The 23,370-nt window shown below is 37.2% G+C and overlaps 1 protein-coding gene and 1 non-coding gene across 13 annotated transcripts in view; one reads left to right on the top strand and one right to left on the bottom strand.

The window, feature by feature from the left end:
• Window positions 1–853: 853 nt before the first annotated feature.
• Window positions 854–23,370, bottom strand: part of Matr3 (matrin 3) — a 33,236-nt gene continuing 10,719 nt past the window's right edge. For 3 of the 12 annotated variants that reach the window (XM_070036111.1, XM_070036112.1, XM_070036113.1), the window contains exons 2-15: window positions 22,180–23,266; window positions 16,754–16,815; window positions 15,885–15,926; window positions 15,128–15,240; window positions 14,586–14,638; window positions 14,015–14,140; window positions 13,005–13,130; window positions 12,118–12,285; window positions 10,810–10,941; window positions 7,825–7,868; window positions 7,357–7,726; window positions 5,281–5,647; window positions 4,689–4,810; window positions 854–1,931 (exon numbers count right to left, since the gene is read on the bottom strand). In XM_070036111.1, coding sequence (XP_069892212.1) covers window positions 1,881–1,931; window positions 4,689–4,810; window positions 5,281–5,647; window positions 7,357–7,726; window positions 7,825–7,868; window positions 10,810–10,941; window positions 12,118–12,285; window positions 13,005–13,130; window positions 14,015–14,140; window positions 14,586–14,638; window positions 15,128–15,240; window positions 15,885–15,926; window positions 16,754–16,815; window positions 22,180–23,091 — 2,688 coding nt within the window. In that variant the 5' untranslated portion in view covers window positions 23,092–23,266 and the 3' untranslated portion in view covers window positions 854–1,880. Of the gene's footprint in view, window positions 1,932–4,688; window positions 4,811–5,280; window positions 5,648–7,356; window positions 7,727–7,824; window positions 7,869–10,809; window positions 10,942–12,117; window positions 12,286–13,004; window positions 13,131–14,014; window positions 14,141–14,585; window positions 14,639–15,127; window positions 15,241–15,884; window positions 15,927–16,753; window positions 16,816–22,179; window positions 23,273–23,370 lie in introns of those variants that run through there. The other 9 variants (XM_070036114.1, XM_070036116.1, XM_070036115.1 and 6 more) reach the window with 5 other exon arrangements.
• Trnaa-ugc (transfer RNA alanine (anticodon UGC)) lies at window positions 17,380–17,444 on the top strand. The gene has a single exon. It is a non-coding gene; the product is annotated as a tRNA-Ala (tRNA).

Below are 23,370 nucleotides of genomic sequence, written 5' to 3'. Positions count from 1 at the left end.
CTCCCCCCCCCCAAATAAAGCAATCTGAGAATTGGATATGGGTACCTGTGGATTACACCTGTAATCCTAGCTACTCAGGAGGCTGAGATTGTTCAAAGCCAGCTCTGGCAGGAAAGTTCATGAAACCCACTGTGGCTCAAGTGGTAGAGTGTTAGCTTTGGGCTGAAGAGCTCAGGGACAGAGCCCAGGCCCAGAGTTTGAGCCCCAGGACCAAAAAAAAAAAAAAAAAAAAAAAAAAAAAAGGCAGAGAACTGAGGAAGTTGGTTCAAAACCAGCTCCAACTGACTACCAAAAAAATAACAAAAAACCCAGAGCTGGACATTGGTGGATCATGCCTGTAATACTAGCTACGCAGGAGGCTGAGATCTGAGGATCATGGTTCAAAGACAGACTTGGGCAGGGAAGTCCATGAGATTCTTATCTCCAATTAACCACCAGAAAAACCACAAGTGACACTGTGGCTCCAGTGGTACAGCGCTAGCCTTGAACTGAAGAGCTCAGGACAGCATCTGGGCCAAGTTCAAGCCCCACAACCAACAAAATGAAACAAAACAAAAAACCAGAAGTAGAATTGTAGCTTAAATGATAAGAGTAGAGATAGCCTTCACCAAAAAGGCTTAGAGACTGAACCCAGGCCTGAGTTCAAGGGCTAGAGAAGTAAAAACTAAATTAAAAACCAGAAAGTCCCTTTTCTTGTTATGTAACAAGAACAAGAAATGTACCAGCAGAAGAAGTTTAACATTTAGATTTTTAGTAGCACTTTTTAGAATACTCACTGTAGATTTAGAAAGTAGTAATTTGTTAAAGCATGCACAAAGTATAATAGTGAATAAAACCACAACTGACAAATATATTGGTTAACATTCCAAACATGTATAACCAATGAACATGGCCTAGATTTTTTTTATTGGTATTCACTTCAGTAACTTGAATCCACAGATATAAGCAGAATATAACCAGAGTTACAAGTAAACACAGATTATACATGCAAATTTCGGTTCACAAAGGTCACATGTGCAGGTACAATGAATTAGAAGCGTGCGTCTAGAATTATGGCCAAACTTTAAAAAAATGTAAAATTACATCTTGAAAACATGAAGAGATGGTTTACACACACTTCAGAAATAAAATCTTGCTTATACCAGAGATGTATGACAGCTATAGGATTCAAGTGACAAGCAGTAAGATCTCAAGAAATTAATACTGGTCAAAGAGAGTTTTTTTACATTTCACTGAAAGTACACTGACTACTGGAATATGAAACCTAGCAGGAACTCAGGGAAAAAATTATAAAATCTAAAGCCAATTATTTAATATTTCTTGCTATCTAAACAACACCATGACATTAAAAGAAAATGGCACCTGCATTTGAATTGCCAATCTCACATGAATGGAATTCTCTAAAAAATGAAATGCATCAAAGCAGCTTTAAACTCCAAATGAAAGGTCTACAAGGCTCAGATTAAAACATGGAATGTTTCAGATGAAAGTAATAAAAATACAACTGGTTTTGTTCTTTATTGAATGGAATTAAAAGATGTTGACATTCCGTTGCAGCTTGGATCTAATAAATCTCATTTTTCTGAACAGTCTGTTATCTTTTTCTTAGTGGTGCAAGTTGTCTTACATAGTAGCTTACAGAATCAGTCTCTACAAAGTACTTCTGTCTGTTGCCATTCCGATGAAACAAAAACTATTCATGAACTTAACCGTATATTTTTGCTATAACACTTAGCACATGAACAGACATCTAGTATTTATCCACTAAAACAAAAGAGTACAATAGTTTTCCTCTAACTATCAGTATTGTATTTAAAAAAGGTTAACATTAAAAACAAAGAACCATTGTTTTTTTGAAATTTTTATGCTTCTTATATATCTTAAGCTTCCTTCTTCTGCCTGCGTTCTTCTGCCAATTTATTCAGAAATTTCTGATGAGAGAGAGGAAAAAAAGAATTATCTCAATTAAGTAACTTGAAAGAAAAGCAACATATCCATCAATAAGTCAATTGAAGTTTAGGGACCTCAGTGTGAATTAGCCTAAAACTTTGTATTTTAAAAATGAGTTAATTCTTTAACTTTAGTTCACAAAGTTCAGGACACCACAATAAGGCATGAAAAAATGGTAAATGTGAAAAATGGATATTTTAATGTGTAATTAACCCTAACTTTTACACATGAAAAAAACAAAGAACATGATCACATAGAACTAGTGCTATGCCCAAAACATAAATTATTTGTTATAACTACTGCACTCAACCAAAATAGCCATGGATAGTAATTTTAAATGTAAAAAATTGATTTACAAAAGCAGGGACTGGGCTGCCCATGGAGTTTGCTAGCTCCTAACACATATGACATCTAGTTTAGAATTTTTAGATAGCAAGATCTACTAAAAATATGCAAGATATATTTATAAGCCAGGTGCCAGTGGCTCACGCCTGTAATCCTAGCTACTTAGGAGGCTGAGATCTGAGGATCATGGTTCAAACCCAAACCTGGCAGGAAGTCTATGAGAGACTTATCTCCAATAAACCACCAGAAAACCAAAAGTGGTTCTGTGGCTCAAGTGGTAGAGCACTAGCTTTGAGCCAAGGAGTTCAGGGACAGCGCCCTGGCCCAGAGTTCAAGCCCCACAACCAAAAAAAAAAAAAAAGCTGGAAGTAGAATTGTGGCTCTAGTGATACAGTGCTAGCATTGAGCTAAAGAAGCAATGGGACAGTGCCCAGTATTGAGTTCAAGCCCCAGGACTGGCAAAAAAAAAAAAAAAAAAAAAAAAAAGAGGTAAACCTTTTTACTTCTGATTAAAATAAACAAAAAACCCCTACAAAACCATTAGAAAAAGTATCAATTCTTTTATTAGCAAGATATACTGCCTAGTAGTTCTAATTGCTAACAATGAAATATACAGCCTTAGAGATTTTAGATATAGCTTTTTTTAACTAGAAGAAAATTATTATAATACAGTCCATATCAAGTATGAAACACTCAGAGGTTACTTCAAATATTATTTCCAAAATTTTCTAATACATATAGTTTCTGACCTAAAATAGCTTAAAAATAAAGTCAATAAAATACTGGTACTAGGGAACAAGGTGTAGCTCAACAGTAATAATATATGCTCAGCATGAGGGAGGACATGGATTCAATTTTACTTTCAGTAAGTTAGTAAAAAATTTAGTATTTGAGTTGGGCACTGGTGGCTCACAACTGTAATCCTAGCCAGCCTGGTCAAGAAAGTTAATGAGACTTTTTATCTCCAATGAACTACTCAGAAAAGGCTGAAACAGGCACTGTGGTAGTGACAGCCTTGAGCAAAAGAAGTTTAAGGACACTGCCCAGGCCTTGAGTTTAAGCCACATGATGGGGGGAAAAATTAGTATTGGCAAAGATTGAAGTGATACAAGCAATACTGAAATCCCCAAATAAAATTACCTTTCATCAATCTAGACAACACAGAATTTGTCTGGCAGGGTGGTGGCTTAAGTGCTAGAGTACCAGTTAGCAAGCACAAGGCCCTAGCTAGCTCCTGACAAATAAGCCAAAAAGAAAACAAAAACCAATTTGATACATAAATGCAATGCAGGTGCACCATTCTTTATCTGAAATGGTTGGGATCAGAAAGAAGTGTTTTGATTAGATTTTGGAGTATTTCTAAACAATACGTAAGGACTAAAGGTAGAGCACCAGTCATGAGCAGAACTACTGATACAAAAACTTGCGCTGGGATGAGACTAATCTAATATGAAATTAATTTATGTATTATATCTACATACCATTCTCAGGAAGTAATAGTGCAGTCAAACCCAGAATATATACATGATATTCAAGTACTCTGTGACTGAACTATTTCTCTAGTCCCTAAATGTTTTTGTAGGCCTAGGAACTGTCCCTGTGATTTTCTGCTCAAGGAGAGCACTGTACCACTTTGACCCACGGCTTCACTTGTGGTTTTCTGGTGGTTAACTGGAGGTAAGAGTTTCACACACATGGGCTGGGAATGTGGCTTAGTGGTAGACTGCTTGCCTAGCACGCATGAAACCCTAGATTCTTCAGTACTGCATAAACAGAAAGGGCTGGAAGTGGCACTGTGGCTCAGGTGTGCTAGCCTTGAGCAAAAAGAAGCTCAGGGACAGTGACCAGGCCCTGAGCTCAAGTCCCAACACTAGTGCCCACCCCCTCGCCCCCCCAAAAAGGCGAGTCTCACATACTTTACTGGCCTGGGGTGGTGTTGAACCATGATCTTCAGACTTTAGTCTCCTGAGTAGTAAAGATTACAGACTTGAGTTACCAGTGTCTAATTCTAAATCATTACTTCAACCCAGGGGCTGAAAAGTCTCTGTGAGACTGTTATCTCCAATTAACCAGTCAAAAACCAGAAGTGGCACTGTGGCTCAAAGTGGTAGAGTACTAGCCTTGAGCAAAAAGACTTCCTGAACAGTGCCCAGGCCTTAAGTTCAAGTCCCCAAAAAACAAAAAAACAAAACCATGTTCAACAGATGTTTCCAGAGTCCATTAACTTGTGTAAATAAAGCCACAAATGAAAAATATAAAAATTTCCTCAGGATAAAGCACTGTGCCAGGTCCATAGACTTACACACATTATATTTATAGATCGCATTTATTTCTATATCTTAAGTGATGTTAGCTTTCACAAAAGAACTCTCCTGTTTTAGATTCAGCCTTACCTTTAATTTCTGATAATGAGGAAGGCTGCTGCAATGAGTATTCTTTGCAACTTCTTCATTTGTATAAAAGAGTGAACACAGCTTACAGTAAAACCCTGTTTTAGGTATCACATAGTCTATACCTAGAAATACAAACATACATTCTTACAAATTAAGTAAACTGAAGAGTGTATTTAGTAGTCTCAAATCTCTTTATCCTGATAATATAATTTGAATCAGACAAGGGATGTGCAATAAGTCCAATACTGCCTAAGCTAAAAACAAAACTATGCTACTAGCTTTTTTGTACTTAACTAGTATAGAAGGTCTTACCTAATTGCACTTTTAATATGAAAGACAGACTGTAACACAGAAACACAAAACAAAAAGGAATGTGTAATTTTCAGAAACCTTTATGAGGAGAACATCATTGTGGAATGATAACATAATACAAAATTAAGAAATGGGTAAAAGAAGAAGTGAGAGTGATGTACCAACTTGTTAAGTTTTGCCAACTGTTTCCCACAGGGAAAATAGAAAACTAACTTAACCCTCTCAGATATTAAATAAGACTAATTTTTAAAAAGTAGAAGAGCAAAGTCTTAAAGCTTACCAACAGGAACATTGGGCTGATATGGTCCAATTCTATACTCATCTGGGATTGTATAGTCCTCCTTGGTTTCATCACTTTGGCCATCTGCATTTTCACTTGCGTCTTTGTTGGGATCATCAGTATTCTCAGCAGATTCAGCACCATGTTCCATATTTTCGTCATTTTTAATTCCATTTTCCAATGCTGCTTCGTTTTCTTGATCAAGTTCTTCGATCTTGTCCACCTTAATTTCAACCAAACCATCATCATTTTTGTCACCAGATTTAAATGTCATGCCTGATTTACGAAGTTTGTGAAGTTCCGAATCTTCCTCATCACCAACCTCATCTAGAGTGACAAAACCTTCCACACTCCCTGGGAAACGACGCTGTTAAGAAAGACAAATTTACTCTGCAACAATTATCTTGCAGCATCCCTTCCATTTGTTTTACTTGAAGGGATAGCGTCTTTGTCTCTTCGCTTTTAAAATAAGGCCTCAATAAGTAGCCTAAGCTTGATCTTCCTTCCTGCCTCAGCCTCTAAAAAGCTGGGATTACAGGCATGTTATTATCATGCCTGGCGTGTCTTTGTCTTTCCAAAATATCTCCTCCTTTCTCCTCCCACTGATGACTTAAATAAATAATGGGTTATGGCTTAGTATGTCTGGCTGCTTGTCCTTGAGATCCAATCCCTAATACCAAACTCAAACCTGGACCAAAAATCAAACTTCACCAAATGGAAACATGAAGAACAAAAATAACTTTTGTAAAGATACTTACTTACATTCTATACTTATTTTCTACAACTTCTCAGACAATGTGATAGTGCTCTTATTTAGAAACATGTAAGACAGCTCTTATTTAGTGTAAGAAGTTTTTGTTTTACTGTTCTTTACCAAGGATAAAAATTTAATTTGTAACACCTCAGTTAACTTTTCTTTTTCTTTTTTTTGTTTGTCAGTCGTGGAGTCTGAACTCTGGGCTTGGGTGCTGCCCCTGTGCTCTTCAGCTCAAGGCCAGTACTCTACTGCTTGAGCCACAGAGCCACTTCTGGTTTCCTATTGGTTTACTGAAGATTCTTATGGAGTTTCCTGACCTGGCTGGCTTTGAACCTCGAGCCTCAGATCTCAACCTCCTGAGTAGCTAGGATTATAGGTATGAGCCACCAATGCATGGCTTCAGTTAACTTATTTTTTAATGAGCTGTTTCAAAAGACAGTTAAGGTTGTATTTTTCAAATAGGAAAAATTCTTCAAATTCAAATGATTTTTAAATAAGTAGCAAAATGTTTAAAGTTTTTTTGGGTCAGTTAACCTACAAACCCCTTACCCTCACCTGTTTTCTGTTAGAATCAGAATCTTACTATTTGCTTGGATTAGCCTGAACTCTTGATTCTCTTGCTTCTACCTAAGGAGTACTGGGATTATGTTAGCTCATACCACCTCTTTGAAAACAAGCTGTACAGTAAGATTGGAATACTCAACTTTGATTTTGTAAATGGGAAGTAGGGCATGATTCTCTCTTTACCCCTCCCTTACTAAAATAAATCTTTGCCTAAAAAAATAAGCAAATTGCATAAGTAGAGGATCAGTATAAAACTCAAGCATATAATATATACACAATACTTTGAACTTGCACTATGAAAAGGTTTTCTTTACAAGTTTTTTTTAAAAAAAATGAATTAATGAAATGTTCTACTTCACATATTTATTGTGAAGTTTGGATTTAAATGTTTACATTTTTAATCTTTTTTTTTTTTTTTTGGTCGGTCGTGGGCTTAAACTCTGGGCCTAGGCACTGTCCCTTAGCACTTTAGCTCTTTACCACGTGAGCCACAGGGCCACTTCTGGTTTTCTGGTGGTTAACTGGAGTCTCATGGACTGTCCTGCCCATGCTGGCTCTAAACCTCGATCCTCAGATCTCTGCCTCCTAAGTAGCTAGGATTACAGGGGTGAGCTGATGGTGCCCGGCTCTTATCTTTTTCCCCCTATATAAAATATTTTTCCTTATTTGACCCTGTTTGGTAAGAAAATAATGTGAAAAATTGATCTGAACTAATGTTCCATTAAAACTACTCAGAATAGTCTTAAAAAAGTTACCTTTTTAAGTTTTTTCTTGGTTGCTGATGAAGCACTCAAATCTTTTTTCACAGCTTTATCTGAAGACTCCTTTTTCCCATCAGAAGCCACATCACCTAAATTAGCAAGATCAGTCTCATCTCCCACTGAACTGCCGCTTTCTAGAAGAGCTACTGCTTCTTCTTCATCTACAAGTAGCTCATCTTCAGATTCAAGAAGCATATTAGGTTCTTGTTCTGTCTGGTCATCCTTTGTATCTTTCTCACCATCTTCCCCTGACTTTTCTTCTTGGTCTTTACCTTCGGTTGTACTTTCAGCCTTCTGAGAACCGTCAGTTTTGGATTTCTTATCACTTGGAGATTCTTTGCCATCTGGAGAATAAGATCTTTTTCTGAAATCAAAAAAGATACAAATAATTTTTTTTTCTGGGATGAAAACTAAAATTTTAATACACAATATGCACAACACAACACATGAAATTGAAATTACCGAGATTTATCTTTTTTTAGTAAGTCAATGCCTCTGTTGGGAATCTAAAAGACAAAAAAGTTTTACAAGTTAGACTCATTTGAATATATAATCATCCAGTATTGTGTGACAATCTCTCTTTTTTTTTTTGTCGGCCATGGGGCTTGAACTCTGGGCCTGGGCGCTGTCCCTCAGCTCTTCAGCTCAAAGCGAGCGCTCTACCACTTGAGCCACAGTGCCACTTCCGGTTTTCTGGTGGTTTATTGGAGGTAGGAGTCTCACGGTCTTCTCTGCCCGGGCTGGCTTTGAACCGCGATCCTCAGATCTCAGCCTCCTGAGATCCTCAGATCTCAGCCTCCTGAGTAGCTAGGATTACAGGCGTGAGCCACCAGCGCCCGGCTGTGTGACAATCTCTTATATAATCAATGCTTCCTATTCAATCTCTGTACTCATACCAAAGACATATTGCCTCTATTCACAAATTCATAAAAAAACAGATAATTAATTGAGTAATAAAATGGTAACCAGTCTTTTTTGGTTGGTTGTGGGGCTTGAACTCTGGGCCTGGGTGCTGTCCTTCAGCTCTTCAGCTCAGGGCTAGCACTCTACCACTTGAGCCACAGCACCAATTCTGGTTCTTCTGGTGATTAATTGAAGATTGGAGTCTCATGGACTTTCCTGCCTGGCTGGTTTTGAACCACAATCCTCAGATCTTAGCCTCTTCAGTAGCTAGGATTACAGGTGTGAACCACCAGTGCCCTGCTGGTGACCAGTCTTTTCTAATACTTTTTCTTGGTCAGTTGTGGAGCCTGAACTCGGGCCTGGGTACTGTCCCTCAGCTCTTCAGCTCAAGGCTAATGCTGTACTACTTGAGCCATAGTGCCACTTGGGCCTTTTCTGCTTATGTGTTGTTGAGGAATCAAACCTAGGGCCTCATGCATGCAAGGCAAGCACTCTACCACTGAGCCACCTTCCCAGTCCTCAAATATAAAATTTTAAGTAGACAATAAGAATCTGTCACTCATGTTAATATCTCAGCTCTAAGAGTAGCAGAACCAAGGTAGAAAAGATGTACAATTTAGTTTTGTTTCATCATTAAATCCTTTTGCTTTCAAAAATTTTTCAAAAAAGCCGGGCGCTGGTGGCTCACGCCTATAATCCTAGCTACTCAGGAGGCTGAGATCTGAGGATCGCGGTTCAAAGCCAGCCCGGGCAGGAGAGACCGTGAGACTCCTATCTCCAATAAACCACCAGAAAACCGGAAGTGGCGCTGTAGCTCAAGTGGTAGAGCGCTCGCCTTGAGCTGAAGAGCTGAGGGACAGCGCCCAGGCCCAGAGTTCAAGCCCCACGACCGACCAAAAAAAAAAAAAAAAAAAAAAAAAAAAAAAAAAAAAATTTCAAAAAGAGAATAAAAGCACCTGAGACTCTATATACTAAATTCAGAGTACTCTCATAGGTTTGAATTGCTCACATATCATAAATCAATCATAACTCAATTTGACCACCTAGTCTTAAAGTCTGATGACAGTTTCAGTATGACTAAATAGCTCATTAAAATTTTCTTTAAAAAATTTTTTGCTTTGAGAAACTGGCTTGGTTATTTTTTTTTCTCTCTCTCCTTTTTGTTGGTCATGGGGGCTGAACTCTGGGCCTGGGTGCTGTCCCTCAGCTCTTCAGCTCAAAGCAAGCTCTTGAGCCACAGCACCACTTCCGGCTTTTTTCTACTTATATGGTGCTGAGGAAATGAACCCAGGGCCTCATGCATCTGAAGCAAGCACTCTACCACTGAGCCAACTTCCCAGCCCTGGCTTGGTTCGCTTTAGAACCGGTATAGGGCTGGGAAGGTGGCTCAGTGGTAGAGCGCTTGCCTTGCGTGCATGAGGCCCTGGGTTCGATTCCCTAGCACCACATAAGCAAAAAGAAAAAAAATCCGGAAGTGGCGCTGTGGCTCAAGTGGTAGAGCGCTAGCCTTGAGCTGAAGAGCTGAAGGACAGCGCCCAGGCCCAGAGTTCAGGCCCCATGACCAGACCCCCCCCCCCCAAAAAAAGAACCGGTATAAACATGCTATGCAATGAATGATTTCCACTTTTAATGGTACAATAGAATTAGTGGTTTCTTCAATGTACAGCAGTCAATACATATACTTACATAATTTCTTTCTTTAAAATCTTTTACCAAATTTGATATTTCTAAAAACTATACATGTATGTTTTGTGGAGAACATGCTAAGGTATTTAACTGTGATTTTAAAACAATAAAGTAATAAAATTTTTTAGAAAATAAAGACTGACAGCACTTTGCCAAAAATAAGTGTAGCATTGCTTAAACATTGTGTATCAACACCAGTTCTTTGTTATGGGGTCAGTGGTACATTTGCACTGCCTGGAGTTACAAGTTTTTAATCCTGTCAGTAAATAAAATGTCCTTTAACTTCACATAAAAAAAAAAATAAAATAAAAAAAAAAAATAAAGACTGTCATTTGAGATTTTTTGGGAGAGTGCTGCTCCTTTTTTTTTTTTTTTTTTGATCAGTCCAGAGGTTGGACTCAGAGCTTGGGCACTATCCCTGAACTTCTTTTTGCTTAAGGCTAGCACCTCTACCATTTGAGCCACAATGCCATTTACAGCCTCTTCTGTTTATGTGGTAGCGAGGAATCAAACCCAAGGTTTCATGCATGCTCGGCAAGCACTCTATCATTAAGCCACATTCCCAGCACTTCCTGTGTATGTGCACGTGCAAGTGCACATGCCCATTCTAGCCTTAGGGCTTGAACTCAGGATTTAGATACTGTCTTTGAGCAAAAAATTTTTGCTCAAGGCTGCTTTCCCATTCATGCCACAACTCCATGTGTTTTTTGGGGAGTGATTAACTGAAGAGTCTCCTGGACTGGCTTCTAATCACAATCCTCAGACTCAGCCTCCTTGAATATGTGGGATTATAGGCCACTGTGACCCATCAAGAAGTTTTTTTTTTTTTTAATGAGTAATAAACCAAATGCTACATACCCTCAGCACCAGTTTTTTATATTTCTCAGAAAGGTCAACCTTAACACATCTCCCCTGAAACCAAAGTGCTTTCTTTAGACAATGGTCAACCATTGCCATGGCATCTTCTCTGGTCTCCATCTCAATAAAGGCCTAAAAACAAAGCAAAACAGAAAAACCCCACAAGTCATTATTTTTCACAGAACTGCATAAAACTTTTTAATTTTTATTCTATCCTCATCAACGCTAGTGAAAATTAAGTAAAGCTAAGAGCCTGTCAGACATACAATGCTACCTAAGACCATTAAAGACCAAATACAATCAACTTTTTGTTACCTTTATGCAAAGAAATTCTAAACTCAGAAGATATCAAACACAAGTATAAGGTAACTTAATTTAGTCATTAAATTTTGATTTTACACACTATCTTTTTTTTTTTTTTGGTTCCGGTCGTGGGGCCTGAACTCTGGGCCTGGGCACTGTCCCTCAGCTCTTTAGCTCAAGGCTAGCGCTCTACCACTTGAGCCACAGCACCACTTCTGCCTTTTTTTTTTGCTTATGTGGTGCTGAGGAATCGAACCCAGGGCCTCATGCATGCGAGGCAAGTGCTCTATCACTGAGCCACCTTTTATCTTTTAACTAAACACACTGAAATAAATAAAAAGTTGTAAAGTCCCTAGAGAACTAATGATTTAGCTGGGAGGAGAGGAAAGGTAAAAATAAGAAAAGTAACTCTAAACAGTCATCAATAGGAGGCTCAATTTGACAGTTAATTCAATAGCATCATGTAAAATACCACTTACACAAAAAGAAACTTTTTTCCCCTCCCCACCCCCGCCCCAAAACTCACAAAAAGAAACTTTTATCTGCATAGAAAAATCTTGGGAAGCAAACCCTAGAAAAGGTGTCATTAGCAAGGGCAAGAAAGGAAAGGTGTGTGTGTGTGTTTTGTCAGTCCTGGGGCTTGAACTCAGGGCCTAGGCACTGTCCCTGAGCTTCTTTTGTACAAGGCTAGTACTCTTACCACTTGAGCCACAGAACCACTTTTGGCTTCTTCTCTTTATGTGGCACTGGAGACTCAAACCCAGGGCTTCATACATGATAGGCAAGCACTCTACCACTAAGCCACATTGCCAGCCTACAGTTTTCTTAATTTATCCAATGCCTCACAGTTTCAACCAACTATGACTAAAAGAAGTTTTACTTGGTGATAAAGACTGAACCCAAAGCCTCACGTATGTTAGCATGCAACATGCCACTAAGCACTATTACTATTCTAAAATCTTTTTGAGAAACAATCTTTTTTCAAGACCTCAATAGGTATATTACCTGACTTTTCATCCTCATCAATATATAATTCTTTATTTTCCCGTAAGGTTCAGCAAGCTTGAGGACAGCACTGTCAGAATATCCAGAATGGGGTAAATTGCTGAGATGTATCACACGTCCAAGCTCTTGCTTCTGATCAAATTTCTGATCAGGTTTCCCCTCAGGTTTCTTTAATAAACAGGGGAAGTAGAGAAAGGAAAGATGAATCAAATGCAGGCAGGTATGCTGTTATTTTTAGTCAATAAAGACAGCCCAAGACAGGCACTGGTGCCCACACCTATAATCCTATCTACTCAGGAGGCTGAGATCTGAGGATCCTGGTTCAAAGCCAGCCCAGGCAGTAAAATCTATGACTCTTATCTCCAAGTAACCACCAAAAAACTGGAAGTGGCGCTATGACTTAAGTGGTAGAGCACTCACCTTTAGCTGAAGAGCTCAGGGTCAGTGCTCAGGCCCAGAGTTCAAGCCCCATAACCAACCAAAACAACAAAAAGAAATTAAAAGAAAAAAATCAATTTTTTTTTTTTTTTTTGGGTCAGCTGTGGGGCTTGAACTCTGGGCCTGGGTGCTGTCCCTCAGCTCTTCAGCTCCAGGCCAGAGCTCTATACCACTTGAGCCACAGCTCCACTTTCCGTTTTCTGGTCGTTTATTGGAGATAAGAGTCTTATGGAGTTTCCTGCCTGGCCTGGCTTCATACTGTGATCCTCAGCCTCCTTGATCCTCCTCCTGTGATCCTCAAACAGCCTTCTTGAGTAGCTAGTATTACAGGTATGAGCCACTGGCGCTTGGCTCAAAACCAATTCTTAAATAGACAAAGTTAACAAACAAATGATGTATTAAACTGATTTACATAGAATGTGAAGGAAAAAGAAACAGAAGAATACTACCTTTATTCGTTTATACTTCTGGGATAAATGAACTCTCACTGGCTTGCCAAATACTAATGCTGGTGTGGTTGTGTAATAATCCACTGCAGCTTGAGCATCTTCTGTGGTTGCCATCTCAATAAACGCCTGAAATAATACAAAAAAAAAAGGATTTATCAAAAACTAGCATGACTTCCAAACTGTCTAGTAGATATTATATATAGCTACATCTAAACATTAAAATGTTTTAGGGGTGGAGAAAGGAACAGAGAAAGGGATATTGAGATAGGGATGAAAGGGCAAAATGGGGATAAATGAAGGAAAAGGACACTGACCAAGAAGCATTGTACTCATATTCTGACTTATGGAATTATAACCCTTCTGCACAACTATTTAGTAATAATAAAGTATTTGCAGGAATTCAAAGACAAAATAAGACCAGTGTTTCCAAATTGTTATTTTATAAGAAAGTTATCTTAGGGGCTGTGAAGGTGGCTCAGTGGTAGAGCGCTTGCCTTGCATACATGAGGCTCTGGGTTCGATTCCCCAGCACCACATAAGCAAAAAGAAAAAAAGCCGGAAGTGGTACTGTAGCTCAAGTGGTAGAACGCTAGCCTTGAGCTGAAAGCTGAGGGACAGTGCCCAGGCCCAGAGTTCAGGCCCCACGACCAGACCCCCCTCCCCCCCCCAAAAAAAAAGTTAAAAAAAGGAAGGTTATCTTAGATTATAGCTATACTATCATGCACTATGTATTAGTGGACTGAAAAAAATGATTTGGCATCACTGTTAGAGTTGTGAAATGTCTTCTCCAAAATTTTTTTACAGCCTTTACATATATATTAGTTAAATTAATATTATCCATTAATATCAGTATTATTAATATAAACTACTGACTTTCTCAATAGTATATACTGATGATGGATAAGGTGATCTTGGGCAGGCAAAAACAGCAAATTTCAAGATACTCTGGATTATGTGGAAAGCGCTTGTTTCTAAGAAAAACTAAAAAAGAAAATAAAACCAACTTATACCTCATTGATTTTATTTAGAATCAGATGATTTGAAATGACTCCAAATGGCTCCACCAGCTGTAGCAGTTGGTATCTCAAGTTTTTTCCTCGCTGAAAATCCATGATGTGAACAACTCGACTAGTTTCCTACAAGTCAGAGAAAAAATACCCAAGTCAATGAAGTTTTTAAAAATCACTATGAGGGGGAATAAGTATGCATTCCAGAGACAGAATATGTGCTTATACATTAAACAGGAAGACTTTGGTTAAATACTTAGCTCTTAAAAAAAATTAAACCTGCATAACTGGATGCTGGTGGCTCAAGCCTGTAATCGTAGCTACTGAGGAGGCTGAGATCTAAGGACTGAGGTTTGAAACCATCCCAGACAGGACAATCTGAGACACTTGTCCACAATAAACTACTCAGCTCAGGGACAGTACCCAGGATTGGTGAAAATAAACAAACTCCCCTCAAAATTCCTAAAATTCTAATGAACTTAAAGACTACACAATCAAGTTTTTTGAGGAGAGTAAATTCTTCTGCCTAAAGCAAAGCAGTAAATACAATAAAAGCAATGGTTATATTACTGACCACTCTGCCTTTTTGCATATGTCTTGGTCCTTGCAGGTTTCCATTTCCAGCACCTTTATGGAGGAAAGAGCATTTTTTTCAGATTTATAATAAATTCACTTATGAGTTAGAAATGGACATCTTTTAAACACAAATGAAAACATTACAAATACATGGTGAAATATATATATATATCTATTTTTGGGGTGTGGGGTGGGGTAGGGAGATAGGATTTGAAATCAGGGCTTTGTGCCTCAAGCAAGCATACTCCCACTTAAGCCACATCTCCAGTCCCTGAATAAGCCTTGTTATGACTATAATTGTTGCCACCCTTAACACTAAGGTCCATGAGATTATCTCCAATTAATCACAATAAGCTGTAAGGGGAGGTGTGACTTAAGTGGTAAAGCACTAGCCTTGAGCACAAAAGCTCAGGGACAGGATCTAGGCCCTGATTTCAAGCTCCAGGACTAGTACAAAACAAAAAAGATTGTTTTCTCCTGCATTTACTTTTTAGGACAGAAGATTTTAGAAAAAGGTACTATTAATTTCCATATAATTACCCAAATTTCCTCTTGGTCCAACTGCTGGTCCGCCAAGATGAAATGAAGGAGGTGGAGGTCCCAGAATTCCTGGCGCTGGATTTGTAGACTGCTGCAACATGAATGGATCACCCCTAGTAATATGAAGAAATATATACGAAGTTGGGGAGAAATCTGCACTAATAAAAGAAATTACTACATGGAGCTGGGAGGTGGCTTAGTGATAGAGTGCTTGCATCGCATGCCTGAGGCCCTGGGTTTGATTCCTCAGCACCACATAAGCAGACAAAGCCAGAAGTGGCACTGTGGCTCAAGTGGTAGAGCGCTAGCCTTGAGCTGAAGAGCTGAGGGACAGCGCCTAGGCCCAGAGTTCAGGCCCCATGACCAGCAAAAAAAATAAAAATAAAAATGAAAAAAAATTACTACATAAAAGTTTTCTTTTTAAATTTTTCTTTGTTGGTCATGGAGCATGAACTCAGAGCCTGGGTGCTGTCCCTAAGCTTTAATGCTCAAGGCCAGCACTCTACCTCTTTGACTTTAGTGCTACTTCTAGTAAGAGTCTAACAGACTCTCCTGTCTGGGCCGGCTTCATCTCAGCCTCCAGAGTAGCTACAATTACAGGCGTGAGCCACCAGCACCCAACATAAAATTTTCTTATCCTAACTTAACTCACATTTGGTAACAGATATTGAAAATAACTATGAAATATAGAAAATTAAACCTGGATTCCTTAAATTGATCTCCTTTACAAACAATAGCTTAAAAAAATTTAACTTACATTGTATGTCCAGTATCATTGTCAGGATTCCATTCTGGGTAGCTTTAAAAAGACCAGAAAATTAACTTTAAAATAAAACCAACCCCCTTCCCCCTTTTAACAAGTACCCTTGTTTGACCTCTAAACTAGAGATAATAGTAAATTTAGCTGACAGTCTAGTGTTAAAAATATTAGTTCTAAAGCATGTAAAATATTTCAAAGGAAAAATTTAAGACAGTGGCTTACAGATGTAGGTGAATGTATGTTGAAATTGAAAATTTCTTATACACTCATTATTCTATGAGAATGTTATATAAGGAACTAGAAATGAAGGTTATATTAGAGAAACAAACAGACCATAGGCTTTCCTTCCCCGATACTAAATATCAAAAGCAGAATTAAGTTGTGACACTAGAAAAGCCAGCCCCAACAGTCAGGCATGTCTGAGAATTTCAACTTCACTCAAAGGGAACTATGTTTTGTTTCATATGGTTTCTTTACAAATTCCATTTTAATGTACCAGCTAAACTCAGAACCAAAGGCATTTTATAAGAAAAATAAATAAAAAATTGCTTGACAACTAGGTAAATTTTAGTGACCACTCTACGTTTTAGAACATGTGTTCACTATGTCATTAAGTCCATTAAAAATTCTTTCCATATAAATTAATGGGCCAATTTGTATTTACCCTAGAAAGAAAAGTATTTTTATTGTATCTAATCTGCAATGTAATAATCTGGACATGTTATTTCTTATTAAAAAATTGCCCAGACATTATCTACAACTATGGGATAAGAATACTGTGGATACAAGCCCATAAGCTCCCCAAACCCATAACAGCTGTTTCTGATTCATAGTAAGGATGCTTTAAAGGTATTTCAAACTCCTACATTTCAAGAAGAAGCTGGCATCGGCGACTGTGACTTGCTCCATTGATATGTTGACTCCACTCCTGCAGCAAAGTAAATTAGTAGAATTAACAACAACAAAAAAAGCTAAAATATTTTCATCTGAACCATTTAAAGTTTAGGATGTTAATGTCTATACATTACCGTAAGTAATAAAAAACATTAATGGCCCATTCATTAAATCACCTTGATTTAATTTAAAACCATTTCTCTAAGTTTGAAGTTTGATCCTGCCCTCAAATACGCTATGCACATTCTTGGAAAAACTGGATTAACTTGGTCAGCATACTTAATAGGTCTAACAAGAAAAAGATATAGAATAAGGATCAAGAGTACTTGAGATCCAACAAATGTACTAGCATTAATTTCTTCTGTAGACAAAACCAAGTATCCACTTTGTATAATTACATCTGCTATTTGGTAGTACTCTTCTAGAATATGTCTTAAGTGTATAAATTAATTAATTTCATTTAGTCTCTAGACATGCTCCAAGTGTATTATTTACTAAACATACAGTAGAAAATACTCCACCATTAACACTGCCAAAAAAGCTAACAGGATTTAACAGGAATGGCTTACTTAGAAAATATTCCCACTAGGGCTGGGAAGGTGGCTCAGTGGTAGAGCGCTTGCCTTGCATGCATGAGGCCCTGGGTTCGATTCCCAAGCACCACATAAGCAAAAAGAAAAAAAGCTGGAAGTGGCACTGTGGCTCAAGTGGTAGAGCGCTAGCTTTGAGCTGAAGAACAGTGCCCAGGCCCAGAGTTCAGGCCCCACGACCGGACACCTCCCCCCCCCCAAAAAAAATGTAGCCACTGATCATGAAGTTTCCATATTTCTCTAAAACAAGCAAGCATATTTAAGAAGTGCTTGCTTCCAAATTTTAAGGAGGGAACTTACATACATCATTACTTGCTCCTTGGTGATTTATTTTAAATTTAAAGGAAGTAGCCTACATTTATTTTATTCCAACCAATTTTCTTTTAAGATAAAATACGCATATAAAACTAACTTTTAAGCAAATGTAAATAAAGAGGAAAAGTGAATAAAGTGAGTCCTCTATCAAACTGCCTCAGTCCATTCTGAAACTACATTATTACTAAATGTTGACTCCTAAGTTATTTTAACTAGTTGTTTCAGTATTTTCAGTTTTGAAAAACAAATGGTAAGTTTTACAGGTGAACTGATTATCAGAACATTTCCAAGCTCATGGAAAGTGCTCTGGAAAAAAATGTTTTTTAAAAAGTGAATTATCATTGCATTGCTTATAAATCTCAACTTATAACTTTTTACATCTACTATTTATGTCACAAACTCCCACAAATTGAGGATATTTCTCTTATATCCACTGATCACTTAATACAATTATAGCTAGAATGTAGCACCAAATTATTAAGTTATACCTCTCTGAAGTCTCAGAATGGTATTTTATAATAAATGGCATTCTAATTTCTGTTAAAAGTTTATAACATTCTGAATTCCTGAACAGAATTAAGTTAAAACCTTGTGAAAATAGTAAGACTGAACACATCCAAGGAAAGTGGTATTTATTTAGAATGTGGTAAATACTAACTAGCATTTCCATGCATCTCAAAACTAGCTATCTTAAAAATAGTGGTTAATAGGAACAAAGAGATTTGTTATTGGAGGTAACTTTTTTTTCCAGTCCTGGGGCTTGAACTCAGGGCCTGGGAGCTGACCCTGAGCCTCTACATGCTCAAGTCTAGCACTTTACCACATGAGCCATAGCGCCTTTCTGAGTAATTTATTGGAAATAAGAGTCTCAAGACCTTTTGTGCCCAGGCTGGCTTCAAACTGTGATCCTCAAATCTCAGCCTCTTGAGTAGTTTAGCTAGGCTTACCAGCGTGAGCCACTGGCACCTGGCTTGGAACTAACTTTTTAAATGGCTCTAAGCAAGAAGCATCATAGGTAAAATTCACAAAATTCAGAAGTGGAATTAAACAGATATTAACTTAGAATTTTTAAAAAATCTTCAGATTATATATCCTTACAAAATAATGTTTAAGAAGAATGGTCTATTATTAAGCATGCTTCTAATTTATAGGAGACAAAAAGGCTAAAAAGCTGAAAGGGAATTATATCTTGTCATATTCGTTGAAGTCAAACATGGTTAAAATATGGCTGTTCTTTCAAAAAGCTGGAAAGATCACCTACTTATTTATGTTCCACCACCCACCCCTAACATGCAGTACTGTACCAATCCTCTTTCCTTCTATTGTGTGTATGTATAGGGGACACAGTACTTTAGTTTGAACTAAGGGCCCTGGCTTTTGCTACACAGGTGCTATATAATACTGAGCCATATCTCTAGTCCATTTTTTAATTCTGAGATAGGATTTTCTTCCCCAGGGCATATATCTGGACTGGCATCCTCCTATTTTTTTCTTTTCTTTCCTTCTTTTGTGTGTATGTATAGGGGACACAGTACTTTAGTTTGAACTAAGGGCCCTGGCTTTTGCTACACAGGTGCTATATAATACTGAGCCATATCTCTAGTCCATTTTTTAATTCTGAGATAGGATTTTCTTCCCCAGGGCATATATCTGGACTGGTATCCTCCTATTTTAGACTTCCTATTCTGGATATGATGACAAGTATGCACTATCATGGACAAACAATGGAAAAAGACTCTCCCCGTTGGCCTCAAACTGTCATCCTCCCAATTATGTCTCTCAAGTAGCCAAAGGTTTATTTTTTTTTAACTGCCAAAGATTAAGAAAAAAAAGCAACAAAAAAATTTTAGTCATGTCTAAATTCTATATTGAGGTGACTACTATATGAGATTAATCAAGCAAAAAGACTCACTTTTTGAATTCAGAAGTTTCTGGAGGAAAACTAATTTATCTTGATGTCTCTGAGATACCCTGTTATATAAAGAATAATTTGGGAAGCACTTCCAGAATGGCAGAGTAGAGTACAATTTAAGGGGTTCTAAAAGTAAACTAAAAAGAAAAACTCAAGTGACAAGACAGCTAAACGGTTGTAGTGCGCAATTTTCTTTAAGTGAAAGGAACTTGAAGGAATTTGAGACTGAGGTAACACTATTTTATATTCTAAAATAACTGAGAAAAGACTATCACAAAGTCATCTCTAAAATATAAGGAACTCCACCATGACAAAAACTAGATGTTTTTTCACTTAAATTTCATTTCACAGTGAGAAAAACTTTTGATCACATAGGCCATCTAATGTCACCAGTGAGGAAAAATAACAGATTTTCCAAGTTATGCAGCAATACCAGAGAGCAGGATTAAAAGCTTTAAATTTTTTATGATCAATTTCTACTACAGTAATTTTCTTTAAAGTAATTTCTACATCAGTTATAAAAGGATCCACCTTAAGTACCTTTTAAATGATGTAGACATACACAGAAAAGCATCAGTTATGTTAAGGCAACTAGAAAACATTAAGAACCCCTATGTTTAAACTTCTTAAAATTGGTCCAACCTACAAACACAAGTTTTATAAATCAAATAAACAAAAGGCCTCAAAATTAGTCCGTAAATATACCCACATATTGACAGAATACCCAAATTAGCTAAAACTAACTTTAAAAAAAAAACAGGCTAAAAGGTTAACTCTTGTAACTAGGATAGAAGGCATCCTACTCTTAAATCTAGTTTTATACTAGATTTCACACAATACTTTGTTCAATTACGAATTTAGATACATTTAAGTTATTGGCTTTCTTCAGGAACTAGAAAGTAACAGAATAGTCATACAGAAATCCAAAAACTTTTTATCAGGATAGGTTTTCTCATGGTTTCCTTGTGTTCCTTTGTGACTTCCTAAATAGCTTTATGATTTCAGCAGGAAAGATTTTAAGTCATTTAAAATAATTTTCTTTTTAGATACTATTATTTTCTTTGGAATTTAAGAGATCTTTTGTGAAAGCATTGGTCATGCCACTTCTGGCATGTTTTTTGTTTTTGCACAAGTGCAAAAATAATAAAGTTGGGAGTCACCTGAAGTTTAACAAATCTTTTAATTACATTAATTATACATCTATATCTTGAAAAACAGCACAGAACAAAAACTAAAATAAACTTCATGATAGAATTAGTATATTCAACAAAACTTGGATTAACGGTAAAACAACTACCAAAGGAAATTTGCACTTATGAGTTTAGAGTTCTATTTCTTTCATGAAAATAAATCTATAAACCTAAGTTTAGCGTTTATCTTAATGTGAATTAAAATTTAAAAGATAAAAATGCTGAGAGCTAAATACAGAAAGGGACTAAGTCTCTAAAGTATGATTTAGTCTACTCAAAAAAAGAATACTCTTAAAAACAAATTTAAAAGAAACCGCTATAAGAAATTAACCCTTCCAAATGTTACTGTAAAGAAAAACCCTGTAACAGTAACCATCAAATCAATTTCTTAACAGCAATTTATTCTAGTTAGTAGCTTACTATAAAGCACATCAGGAAAAATGGATGGTCACAGATTATGGATCAAGCTAGTAGGGTGTTGCAATGTTGACTTTAAGTCAACTGTAATACATTCTAAAAAAGGAAAAAAAAAACACCCTAGTGAGAATAACACTAAAAAAGTTGAAAGAGAAAGGCAACATATTTAAAAGGGCATTTTGAAAAAGTTCCCATTTTATCAGATGTGATAATTAAAGTAAAAGAGAATTAGTTTTCTTTTTCCAAATGACTACACTAGAAGTCTGATAAAGCCTAAATCAGAAAAAAAGACTTTGCTTACAAGGAACACAGAGCAGGATACTGTAGTAATTGACTTATCAAAGTCTCTAAAGGGACAGATGCAATATGGGATAATAAAAAGTGAGTTCTGAAGCATGTTTAAGAAGGTTGTGGAAAAGGAGAAAAAAAATGATGAAAAATTTCAGTTACAGTATGAGAGTTGTGTTTAAGGGAAATTAAAAAAAGAAGAATGAACTAATCTAAATATGAAACATACTGAAACAAACACCAGGGCTCTACATTAACTCCCTGTAGCCACAGATAAGGAAAAAAAGAGAATTGTTCAAGAATACATCTTTACTACATACAAATCAGCAATCAAGACAGATGGAGAGCTGAAATCTAGCATCCTAAAATGGTAGAGCACATTGACTTCGAAAAAATGCTTAAAACAATTCAACAAAGCAGACAAAAAAACCTGCTTAAATATATGATTAAGAAGAACATATTGATGCCAAAACCAACAAGATAATCCCAGTGGATGACAGCTATGTGGCCAGAAGTAATCTAGGCAGATTGTATTAATGTAAAGCCCTGGTTTAAAATCTCAAAACAATTACCTTCCAAATAAAGTGTTCTCATCGGACTATAGAATTAGAGTGAAAGATATAGGTAAATACAGAATAGGCACTACAATGTAAAAGAAATTAGAAGCATCTGTTGCATTAACTCACCTTATTAGAATGAACTGGCAAATCACATATAGAGCACAGATGGGGATAACCCTTCGGTAAGAGTCCATGGAAGTCTTCAATATTGCTACTTGGAGGAGCGCCCCTCTTTTTCTCAAAGAGAGATCTCTCTTGTAAGGGGCCAGGACCACGTCCCATTCTCTCATACTCACTGTCAAATTTATGATAGTTATGCGAGGTCTCACCAAAAAAAGAATCATCCCTACACCTTTCTCCATCTCTTAATCTGTCATCTTCATAATCCATTCTGTCATAATAACCAGATTCTTGAGAACGACTTCCATGGTCATAATCAAGCACTGGGTTGAGACTAGGACCACGATCATCAAAACTATCTCTTCTAAAGTGCCTTTTTTCTTCCCAATCATCCCTAGGTACTCTGTATGGTGGCTCCCGTGTAGCAGATCTGCCATCTCTACCATAACTCAAGGTAGGGCCTTCTTCAGTTCTCCTCCTTTTAAGTTGTAGAAGGATTTGGGGCAAATTCTCAGGAGTAATCTTGTCCTCTGGATAACGACTCAGTTCATCTAAGTCTCTAGCAGACAGACCAAAGCTGGCCAAAATGTTACTGGCCTGGTCTGCATCTCCACGGTGTTGAGAAGACAAAGGGAGTGGACCTCTACTTCCAATGTTAAATATAGACTGTAAATTATGGGAAGAAGTACTAGCAGAAGACAGTGCACTATGAGCTCCTTGTTGATTCAATGAAGAACTCATTCCAAGATTCATTAAACTAGCAAGGCGTGCAGTACCCTGGTTCATCCTTCCAAGAGATGCTGGCATACTTAAAGACTGGGTAGCAGCAGCAAGAAGGCCTATTCCTGCTGCAGACAGGTCACGCCCATGACCCTGTGAGTCCCTACCGAGAGATGACTGCTGGAATGACTTGGACATTGTAGAACTATCTCTTGTCTATTTTATAGATTGAAAAAAATTTTTTTAAAAGACGGCCAAAAAGAAAGCTCAAACTAGAAAGCTAGGTTAACTTTGCTTCAAAAATGGTAACGCCAAGAAAAAGGATCAATAAGGACTGTAGAATCTTCTTCAAGCTGAGAACCAGCAGACAACTCTGTAGAAAAATAAGCAATTTTAGTCATAAATCCCTTTAAGTAGATGCCGTTTTTTAAGAAAAAAAAAACTTACGCATCATGTTGATAAAAAAACATTAAGATC

This window comes from Dipodomys merriami, unplaced genomic scaffold (genome assembly GCF_024711535.1).
Source record: "Dipodomys merriami isolate MVZ:Mamm:240054 unplaced genomic scaffold, mDipMer1.0.p SCAF_27, whole genome shotgun sequence".
NCBI lineage: Eukaryota > Metazoa > Chordata > Mammalia > Rodentia > Heteromyidae > Dipodomys > Dipodomys merriami.
This window is presented reverse-complemented; position numbering and strand designations above follow the sequence as displayed.